Consider the following 11,694-nt stretch of genomic DNA (forward strand, 5'->3'; position numbering starts at 1 on the left):
TTATCCTGCACTGACTGACACCACTTCTAGTTCAGGATCTGACATTTTGGACAAAAAAAAATGAAGTTTTTATTTGCATCTAAACCACGATTTTGAGGGGATGAATGTAAGTGGAAGGGTTTCGTAATCCCATGCTTTTTAAGTGCACTTTGTGCAATGTAGATCAATTCAGTTATTTGATATAATTGCGTTATACTTGAGAAACTTGCCTCATTTTACACCTTTAAGTTGAATTGAGTTTGGACAAATACGATTTTTACCTTAATTGATTATTAATAAATCATGCTTCGATTTGAGCTGTATTCGGACGAAACACTGTTGTCCTTGAAGTTTGTATCTGCCAAAAACGTCGTAAAATGCCACAGATGATATATAAATATGTAAAACCATTTGTTCGGTAATGTTTACCCTTTGTTTGGTGATGTTATTTTCCATTTCATACATGTGTGTACATTTATTAATGCAATTTTTAAATGGAGAGCTGTTGATATTATAAAATATTGTGGGAAACAGCTCTGTAATAACATAGTTCTTGAGACACAGGTAATTTCTCACTCAATAATTATATGCATCTGAAAACACACAAAGTAGTTCAACAAGGGTTTTTCTCTCTTATTATTCACTTGCCATTTCGATGAACAATTGGGTCCAAATGTTCACTGGTTTGTTATTGTATGCATATGTTGGGACACACCAAGTGAGAAGAATGGTCTTTGGTAATTACCAAATGGTGTTGAGTGCCTTTAAAGCCAGTCAAATTACCCGCAGGCCTCGAAAACTACTTAGTGCATTTTTCTAGTCCCTTCGCGAACTACTAATATATTTAAGAAACATTCCTGCCCGTCTATCAATGACGTCAATGATGTCTTCAATGGCTGGTTGGCCTCCTTGGTTTTCCCAGTAGCTACTGTCAACTGAGAGAGATTCTAGAAGCATGGGATGGAGACGAGCTTCCTTCAGTATGGCTACAGCTCTCGCTGGGAAACTGCAATGGAACGAAAAACAACACAATTTAAAGGGTGTTGAAACCTTTTGTAGATCATCTTTTGGCCATTTTGTTTTCCCCTGACATGAATCTGTCCCTATACTCACTGTGAATGCAACCTATACATCCCAAATCGGGAGATTTCATGCAGTACTGATCCAGATCCAGATGTATTTAATTGTAATATAATTATTACATGTAGAAGTTTCAGATTCAGAATCATTAGTCGTCAAGTTTTTGAGGGGAAAAGGTGAAAATCACAGAGCAATATTTTCAGGACAATGCTAAATTGATGCTTTGTGAAATTGTTTTACTCGTTTCTCAAAAACTACTGCACCTCAGCAAGTAATATTTTGAGGGAAGCTTTCTACCACCATTATCTTTAAACCATGTTAGATTTAAATGTAATAGGATCCCCCGATGAACACCAAACCTATATTTTACCTTTAACCTGGTTATTGTCATCATGTTGTGATGATGTTTTTTGCTGAAGATGGTTAAGCGGTTAATGAAGTGATCTTCACAGATGGGTCACAGTTTAAATGCAAACAACATAGGGTTGAATACTGCAAGGACATCAACTGGAATTCAGTGAATTTTTTAAATGTCACATCTGAAAATGATGACATTTAAAGGCACTAGACACTACTGGAAGGCCTCTAATTACTCAAAATAATTGTTAGCACAAAAACTGACATGGTAACGAGCAATGGGGAGCTGTTGATAGTATAAAACATTGTGAGAAACGGCTCCCTCTGAAGTAATGTAGTTTTTTAGCAGGAGGTAATGCTCACTCAACATTAATAGTAAAAAGACTTCAGCTGAAGTCTTTTTTTATTATGTATCTGAAAGGGTGTTTTTTCTTTCAAAATTCTCTCACAAATTTGATGACAAATTGAGCCCAAATTTTCACAGGTTTGTTATTTTATACATCATGTTGGGATACACCAAGTGAGAATACTAATGATCTTTGCGATTACCAAACGTGTCCAGGGGTGGATTTCACAAAGGTAGTCCTAACGTAGGACTAGTCCTAGGCAATGCTAAGAGATAGGACCAGTCCTAAAATAGGATCAGTTCCTAGGCAATGCTAACAGATAGGACCAGTCCTAAGTTAGGATCAGTAACTGATCCTATTTTAGGACTGGTCCTATCTCTTAGCATTGCCTAGGACTATCCTAAGTTAGGACTACCTTTGTGAAATCCACCCCTGTGCCTTTAAAGTCAACATTTAAAGTTATTAGCAATAGTTGTCTTTGACGCATATTATAACTTTCATCATACCGGTTGATGAGACACCGGCGCCGACACAGATGGTATTTAGCTCAGGGATTGAGTGCGGGGAAATGTTGCCCTGGAATTTAAAGGCAGTGTTTATACTTTTTGGTATAATGTCAAAGACCAGTATCCTCACTTGTTGTGCCCCAACAAAATGCATACAATAAACAAGCTTTGGAAATATTGGCTCAATTGGTCATCGAAGTTGGAAGAGAATAATGAAAGAAAAAAACACACTTGTATGATTATGTGCTTTCAGATTTCTTTGGGTGAAAAATTTGTAATTTCTTGACATACTTGACAAAGCATTAAAGTGTTTCGTTTCTAAAGATGTTTATATAGTATCAGCAGCTCTCAAAGAGCTCTTTTTCCAAGTAAGTTTGTATGGTCATTAACTTTTGGAGTTAAAATTGACATAGTATACTCTCTCTTAAAAAAAATCAATTTGTTGCGTCGCTGCAAGTGAAAATAAAACGAGATATCTCAAAATGTACGCAACTTCAGAAAGACATGGAGTTAGAGGCGGGACACAGACATATCCATGTCGGCTAGAGCAGAGGGTGGTCTGTAGTCCCGATGGCAATCATGACACCATTGGTTTCAAGTTCCAAATTGTTGCTCCAACGACCAAAGAAACTTGTTTTTCTTTCCTTTCGGGCGAGCAAATTTGGTTTTGAAACTATAGTCGATTTGAATTTGTGTAAATTGTATCTCTCTCTCTCTCTCTCCCGTTGGGTTAGTCTCTGCAGAGAGTGCAGCCTTTGAGTATTAACTTTCTTGCAATATACTGAGGTTTGGTCTAGTTTTAAAGAATGAGTGTTAGGCCCCTCTAGTGATCGACAAAAAAACATGATAAACTTTTGACCTGACGGCTTACTTTATGCTCCAGTACCACATTTTGTATAGAGGAATATTCCATTACAAATGGTTGGCAATGTTAGCCACCCCTTTCTCGTTATTTCTCGTTATTTCTCTCTGTACGAAAAAAGACGGACCGTACTTGATATGTGACGTTATCGCACGTTTTTGGCCTATGTATTCAAAAGGTTATCAACAAATACTAGGGCATTTTACACCATTTTAAAATGAGGTTAGATACTTATAATATTTCCCCAAGGAAAGGACTCCATCTTTTGGAAAATGAGTGCATCATTAAACTGATTTTTGATCTTGGAGTTGGAGCCTCTCTGTTCAGCTACATTCTAGGAGAGCAAGTCACAAAGTGGCTATCGTACTGGTCAAGGTTATCCACCAGGGTTGTCGGGTTGGTTTATAGTGATAACTTTCCCCACCTTCCACCTCCAGGACCCGGGCTATCTGATGGCGTTTACAATTCAATAAGGAGGAAAAACCACTTGTATAAAAAATTTCTAAGAAATCCTAATAACCAAAATAAATCCATCTATACTCTGTATAAAAATAAATTGAATGCTTTGATTAAAATATCAAAGAAAAATTACTTAAACAAGAAATTTGAACAGGAAAATGGCAATATCAAAGGAACTTGGAAGCTTATAAATTCTTTGCTAAATAAGGGTAAGCCGAATTCCAACCCGTCTTATGTTGTTAAGGAAGACTGTGTTAAACTAGAGGATAACAAAGAAATTGCAGATGCATTCAATGAATACTTCGTTAGCGTCGGTGCGAAGCTTACACGTAATCTACCATTATGTAATACTTCGTGTGAGTCTTTTCTTGCAGGAAGATGTTCACACTCTATCTTTTTAACTCCAGTTACGCAAGAAGAAATTGCAGATTCTCTCAACAAACTTACATGTAGCAAGGCTCCTGGTTTTGATGGGTTAAGTCCGTTTGTAATTAAACAGGCTAGGTACATTCTTGCTAAACCACTTGCTGAAATCTTCAACAGGTCCTTATCTTCTGGTATTTTCCCCGATGCGTTAAAAATAGGTAAGGTTATACCAATACATAAAGGGGGTAATAAACATGATATTGGAAATTTTAGACCTATCTCAGTTTTGTCCACGTTCTCAAAGGTTTTTGAAAGGATAGTTTATAATAGACTAATATCATTCATTAATAAAAATAGCATTCTTGCTGAGTCGCAGTTTGGCTTTAGGGAAAACCGATCTACAGAGTTAGCAACCTCATACGTAGTAAATAAACTACTCAAGGCCATAGACGATAAAACGTTTTCCGTTGGTATATTCTTGGACCTTTCAAAGGCTTTCGATACCGTAAACCATGACATTTTAATTTCTAAATTGGAACATTATGGTGTGCGTGGAATAGCATTAGCCTGGTTTAAAAGTTATTTATCTAATAGAAAACAATTTGTATTGTTTAAGTCAACGCTGTCTAAAGAACAATATATTTCCTGTGGAGTTCCACAGGGCTCTGTGTTGGGTCCTCTATTATTTATTATTTATATAAACGACATATGTAATACTTCTGATACAATATCCTTCTCTTTATTTGCAGATGACACAAGTTTAGTGTACAGTCATAGTAACGTAGATACAGCTGTTAGTCACCTTAATTTTGAACTTTTAAAAATAAGCACTTGGCTGTTGGCAAATAAACTATGTATTAATGTACTGAAATCAAATTATATAATATTTTGTCCGAGACAGCAGAAATATACTCAAACGGTTCCTTTAATATTAAATGGTGTTAACTTGCAAAAAGTAAAAAGTACAAAATTTCTAGGCATTTATATTGACGAAAATCTTAACTGGAAGAGTCACGTTGATGTAGTGTCAAGCAAAATATCAAAAACCATCGGTATAATGAATCGTTTGAGGTTTTTCTTACCAAAGAATATCTTAATAACTCTTTACAACTCATTAGTCCTCCCATATTTAAATTACTCAATTCTCACTTGGGGTGGCTCTTCATCCTGTGATAAACTTCTTATTTTACAAAAACGAGCTGTTCGAATAATTTTCAACGCTCATTATCGGGACCATACCTCTCCTTTGTTTGCCGAACTGAAACTACTACACTTTAATGATCTCTATAACCTCAACCTTGGAAAATTCATGTACAGGTATATAAATAATTTGTTACCTTCCTGTTTTAGTTCATGTTTTACTCTCACTTCAGATGTGCATTCTTATAACACTAGAAGCAGCTCGAACAAGAACATTTATGTTAGTTTTAACAGAACGTCAATGTTTAAAAATGGCCTCGTTCAACGAGGTACACATTTTTGGAATAGTCTACCCACCCCTCTTAAAACATCATTAAGTTTATCTACATTCACCAAACAACTAAAAACACAACTGCTCCAATCATATTCTTAATCTGTAATGGAAAAATTGTCATTTAGCAATAGCTCAATTATGCTCCTATATGTCTGTCATTGTCCTTTTTTCGTTTGTCATTTGCCAGTCTGTGTTTGTCTGTCAAGGGTACGGGTACAAAAGCTTTGCTTCACCCTTTGCCCAATGTTGTTATGTGAATAATGTTTAAACTAAGCTTCGTTAAGTTAATATTGTTATAAATGATTATTTCGTCTTTTAAAATATGTTGTTATAATAGTGTTAACTTAATGGTGTATGTATTATGTATTATCATAACAATGTTGAAATAAATGTTCTATGATTGGTTTGAATCACGCCGGATTGGACTTAGTTTTCAGTCCCTATCCTCACTGCGTGGGGTTTTCACTGGATTGTCCTGTCTTCTCTCCGTTTGGGTTATTGGCTAGTATTAATTAAGTTCGCTAAGAGTCCTTCGCTTCACAACCAGAATAAAAGAAATAGGCCTCCCTACCTGTTTGGTCCTCTGAGGAGCATGAAGTCTAGCTTATCATCAGGAGCCCGTAGATCTACCAAGTTTTCCACCAGAATGAGTTTATCTGATTCTGATGCGATACGGAAACCACATCCAACCATCTGTGGGTTGATCAATGGATTGCACTGCCTTGCAGCTTGCCCCCCTGCAATAGACACACCGCACCGGCGATGCCTCTCGAACGGGTCCAGGCCGCAGCATCCCAGATCCAAGCGATGATAAATCTTTGACAAAATGTATAAAACATGGTGTGAGGGTTGCAGTCACAAGAAGTACAGTGTTGAAAAATGATACTAAGGTGCAAGACGAGTTCACTACAGACGCATGCAGCAAAGTAAACAACAATTGTGAACAAAAAAGGAAGAGAGCAGGTGAAAGAGAGATAGTAAATACTAACTTGTAAAAGAAAGTCAAATACTGCAACAGCTCCCCAGTCATCAGCCACCACACTACTACACTCTTCCATCTCATTGTTCCCGCCATTACCATCGCCCAAACAGTCACTTAACTGAGCTCTGGTGAGTTCGGCAAGTTCCGTGTCTTCGTACAGACTCGGCTCATACAGCATCAACGGGAAACTGACATCCACCGGCATCCCGATCTGCCGCCGGATCTCTCCGGGCAGTCTTCGGGAGATCGTCAGCAACGTTCGGTTGAAGCCGAGCACGCGATCCAAGTGGAAAGCGAGCACTCGGTGAATTTCGGCCGGCGGGTACAGCACGGCGCATGTAACTCCTCTGACCCCGCATAGCTCAGTAGTTCTCTTGTCGTTATTGCCATTGGCTCCAACATCCTGATCATAAATTAAAACTCCCAACCCAAGTTTTCCTGCAAATTTAGAATGAATTGCTTGAAAACTGGAGATGGAACCCTCAGCTAAGTGTCTCAATACATCAGCGTCTTTTTCACTCAACCACTTTGGGCGATTGTTGAGGTTCATTCTACCGGGCTCATTGTCTGGAGATGATCTCGCCACCCTCTCCCGGCGGTCGTGCTCCTCTTCACGGCGAGAATTCTCCCCATAATTTTTCGATAACTTGTTTTTAAGTTTAACGGGTGCGGGATAAAATCTTGATTGATTTAAGGCTACGTTAGTTTTAATATTTCCAGTGGCAATTCGTTTTTTAGTTGCAGGTGTTTTATTGCCAGCTTTGCCTTCGGCTACATTTAGTCTGAGATTCCTCGTAAAGATCAAGTTTTGTTTGGCATTACCTGCCTCTTTATAATCAACTCTGACGGTGACCTGCTTGGTGTTTGCGGTATTCCTTGCCAAACTGTCTGATCCTTGGTACAGAATCCTCTCCTTGTCATTTCTAGGATTATTAGCACCTCGTGTGATGTAGACAACCCTGGGGGAGTTTGACCTTTTTACCCCGTCCTCACCGTCACCCTTCCCCCGCTGGTTCTCAGACAGACCCCGGAACTGTCGAGGCGAGTCGATGTATAGATCCCAGCGTGTATTACCGTGGGGCTCGTCCTCGTTTTGTTGCAAAGAGTCTATGGATATGACCCTCTCCTTGATAGAGAGACTCCGGGGATCCATGGACCTACCACCGCTACCCTCAGCCCGATTGATGCCCAAGTAGAGGACGGAGTTGACGGCGATGAATGCTCCGAGGACAAGGAGCAGCAGGTAGAGACGGGATGTCAACAGAAAGCGACGCACACGGCGTGAACGCTGCAGACTGCCTCGGTAGGGCACTACTGTCATCTGCAGTGTCAATAAATCAAAGAAAATGACGATTTTAATTAATTTGTTGGAATACACTAGCTATATCCAATGAATCAAGACACAGTGAATTGGTCTTCAGTTATGGTACAATGGAAACCAAATGTATTGTTTACAAAGCTCAAACTACGAACTTGAAACAAACAAGTCAGACTTTAAAAATTAACAAATTATTTTAAACAATTTGAGGGATCAGTAAGGCATCATCCAAGTCCACCTTAGTGGACTTAGTAATAGTTAGTAAGAGCGTGTTGCCGCAACCATGCAACTTCTTCTTCAGTGACGTCACATTAATTGTTATGAATATGCAAATGCTATTTCCATAAACAGTTCAGACAAGAAGGAAGACTATCAAAGCACACGTACATAAAAAAGCAAACCAACAATATTTTGCATTCCTCTGCTCAAAAGTTCAATTGTTCAATCCAGAATCGTCTGATGATGCATTGTTTTCAAATTCCTTGCGATAGACTTTGACACGTCTTATCATAGAGACGGAACTCTAACAGTTATTAATGTTGGGTTGTGTCTCAGTCTCACGTCTTGCACATGGGTTGTGTCTCAGTCTCACGTCTTGCACATGGGTTGTGTCTCAGTCTCACGTCTTGCACATGGGTTGTGTCTCAGTCTCACGTCTTGCACATGGGTTGTGTCTCAGTCTCACGTCTTGCACATGGGTTGTGTCTCAGTCTCACGTCTTGCACATGCTTCATCTTAAAAAGGAGTATAAAGACGCGCACTTGTTCGTTCTGCCTAACCACAGCACATCTGAAATTAAAATATTTACAGTTACGCTGGGAGCAGGGTTTGCTTACCTCAAAAGTGTGAAGTTTCCCAGTTTTGAATTTGTCCTGGGCCACCATACGTTAGCTGCTACTGTCATATCCATTGCATACACTACATCCGATGACTAAGTGATCCAACACACCACTCACTCAACCTAAACGATATCACATAAAACATTCGCTAATATATGACATATTTGTTTAAACATGGAGTGGCACTCCATTAAACCATGGTCCTTCTTCCATGATTAAACCTCCTTGCTCTATGATTCAACCATGGAGGAAGAAAACACATAGTCTCGCGAAGTTATAGTTTGCATTTCCATAGGCCGTTATTCCAACCGGTGACCTCAGCTCGACAATTTAAGGGTATTACCACGGAGGAAGAAAATTCACACCGGTATAGTTTCAGTATTAATATCAGATTGTACATTCCAGTTCTCAGTAGTCCCGCAAAAGTAAATGCAAGAGAAGACCGACACTCAAGTTTCGAGTATTGTGCAGAATAACATAAATACGTTAAGACCATTACCCAGTTCTAGTACAAAGCGATTAAACCCAACCGTATCCGATATTTGGTCCGTGTCATGTACACGTGGGATTTGGTGTCCACACTATTAAGTCTCTGTCGGGGTATTGTTTTATGTTCTATTTGATTCCAATTGTCAGGTTGACCCACCCCCCCCCCCCCCCCCCCCAAGGAATGTGTTTTTGGGGTCACTGATAGCTGACAGCACTGCTCACGACTATACACTAGTGTATAGACTCCAACGTGACAGCTGCATGAGGAGAAACTAGATCTTGCTCTGGCGAATCAAATCACACACAGTGTCTTAATCTTACATACATCAGTTTAAAGACGTGGTGTGTGAACTGTTCTCCGATTATTTTATGATTCAAACCGATGTCAAGAAACGTATACAGCATCACTACATTATATGGTGCGCCTAAAATTTCGACAAATACCGGCCTTTAAAGCTGGTTTATTGTTCCCCTGCGAGAGAACAGTAAGCTGTACACCTGGATAAAGAGAAGAAACTATTATATTATCTTGTGATTCTCGACAATGTTTTGTGTTTTTAAACCGAAATAAATAAATTAAGAAATAAACAAAAACACTGTCTAAGATAAACATCTTGTAATGCCATAGAAGAAATGCGTTGTAGAAGTTGACAATGAAGGACTTTAAGAACAGCGTTTCAAATTATTTCGGAGACCGGTGACAAAAGTGTTGATTTCATGTAATTACCGGTTGTGTAGTACCAGTATGTAGTCCTTTTTAAATCCCGACCTTTAATGGTACCATACTAAACCACGAGATTGAGCCACCAACAGGCATACAAGGTTACGAGGACATAACTTAAACCAGAATTGGCTTTATTCGGTGCCCCAGGACGGGTTTTAAATTGACGAATGATGGCGTGCCGCTGATAAAATGTGTACACTGAGGTCATAGAACGACGGGGAGTCACTATTGGTGTGCGATAATAAAACCACAATTCATATAGAGTAATATTATGTGATTTATAAGAACCGCATATTGGTCAATGACTGCTGTATCACTCCATGATCATCCCAACCCAGTTGAAAGTTTTGACATGAAATGATCACACCATTTAAAAAAAAATTGTTTTGCTTCAAGTAAAGGGGTTCGGTAAAAGTAATGGAAATATAATCTCATTGGTTAGAAGCACTCTTGATAGTACAAAGCAACTTGAGAATCGTTTCACTGCAAAGTAGAGTGCGGTAAAAAAAACGTCCACATTTCAGAAGCGTTACTGCCAGAAACGTTTATTAAATTGTGTATTCCAATGGCGGACTATTGCTTTCCTGCTTGAAACAGATTTTTAAAAGTATTCTCATTTTGAGTTCAAGTATTTGTTAGCATGAAAACTTATTTGGTAACGAGCAACGAAGAGCTGTTGATAGATTTTGAGAAAGGGCTAATTTAACCCACTCACACTTCAGACTTCAGGCCTTATAATAAGGCATCTGAAAGTTCAAATTTTAACAGAGTTGTTATTTTATCCATATGTTGGGATACACCAAGTGAGAATGGTCTTTGTATGACAATTGCCGATATCCAGTGCATTTAAGGCTATCGACACATGCTCCCAAGACAATCAAAATCCAACAGGGTGCTTAACGTATGGGTTCTGAAGTGCCGGATGAATAAGAGCTTTGGATTTGTTGTCTCATCCGGAAATATTTACAAAATTCAACCACTTATTTACGTCGATTCAAGGTATTATACAACAACACAATAATGTTTGTTTTACACACTATTCACAATGGGGAGAAAGGGCATCAGAATTGATGATTGAGCCACTCACCTCATTTCTTGTATCAGATGTGATTTTCAAGATGTGGTTTTCACGATGTGAAGTCTTAAAGCCTACTGCTTCACTCTATGCGTTGTTGTGTGTGTACTCCTTGCTTGGCCTCGGCCAGCCGTGTTTGCGCACTGCGGAGCGGGTTCGCAACCATGAGTCGCTCATTTGCAATAAGGATTGGGAGAAACTTTCCCCCTTCCTGACAAAACATGTTACCTGCTGTGTACACACAAAGACGAAAACATAACACTACACCATCTATAGAGATACACACTCTGTGCTTACAATAATCCCTATGCACAAATTGGCCACACTAAGTTAAACACTTTATTCAGGATAATGATGTGTGTATCTACTGGATTACTACCGCTGTGACCAGAGAAAGTTGTTATTCCCGGAACAATACACCTCTTGAAACATCCATCTATCATGCGCAGAGACGTTACCGTAGAAAATGATATTGCCAGCGGTTGTCTCATTATGTTGCGGAGTCGAAACGTTCATTTACATTTTCAATTAGGGCAATAGGCAATTAGTATTTGGAATAACGTCATACACTGGTGAGATAAAGTGATTCTTTTATAAGGCACTGGACACTATTGGTAATTACTCACACTAGAATAACAATTACTCGGGAACAATTACTTGGAGAGCAGTTGATAGTAGGAACGTTTTTGTTCAGGCTTCAAAAACCACACAATTTAATAAAAAAAGATGGATTTTATTTTCTTCCACCTCAGACGACCGATCAAGCACTTATTTTCGCAGATTTGTTAAATCGTGTTTATGTTGGAAAGCACTGCTTTCAAAGACCACGCCCTTCAG

General features: G+C 38.9%; 1 protein-coding gene across 1 annotated transcript; it reads right to left on the bottom strand.

Annotated features, from left to right (window-relative positions):
• Positions 1–512: 512 nt before the first annotated feature.
• On the bottom strand, positions 513–11,084 carry LOC117297610 (Golgi-associated kinase 1A-like). The gene is made up of 5 exons (XM_033780730.1): positions 10,870–11,084; positions 8,567–8,691; positions 6,420–7,733; positions 6,002–6,246; positions 513–985 (listed from the first exon to the last, which is right to left on the bottom strand). The coding sequence occupies exons 2-5, from the start codon at positions 8,612–8,614 to the stop codon at positions 796–798; spliced, it is 1,797 nt and encodes a 598-aa protein (XP_033636621.1). The 5' UTR covers positions 8,615–8,691; positions 10,870–11,084; the 3' UTR covers positions 513–795.
• Between the last annotated feature and the right edge of the window lie 610 nt (positions 11,085–11,694).

The sequence above is a fragment of the Asterias rubens genome, chromosome 12, assembly GCF_902459465.1.
Source record: "Asterias rubens chromosome 12, eAstRub1.3, whole genome shotgun sequence".
Classification (NCBI taxonomy): Eukaryota; Metazoa; Echinodermata; class Asteroidea; order Forcipulatida; family Asteriidae; genus Asterias; species Asterias rubens.

Excerpts from the sequence above, each read along its gene's own strand:
- LOC117297610 (XM_033780730.1), bottom strand. The coding sequence starts at position 8,614 with ATGGTGGCCCAGGACAAATTCAAAACTGGGAAACTTCACACTTTTGAG. Across the intron at positions 6,247-6,419 it reads TATTTGACTTTCTTTTACAA|ATTTATCATCGCTTGGATCT; the intron begins GTTAGTATTTAC and ends ATTTTGTCAAAG. Across the intron at positions 986-6,001 it reads CTCCTCAGAGGACCAAACAG|TTTCCCAGCGAGAGCTGTAG; the intron begins GTAGGGAGGCCT and ends GTTCCATTGCAG.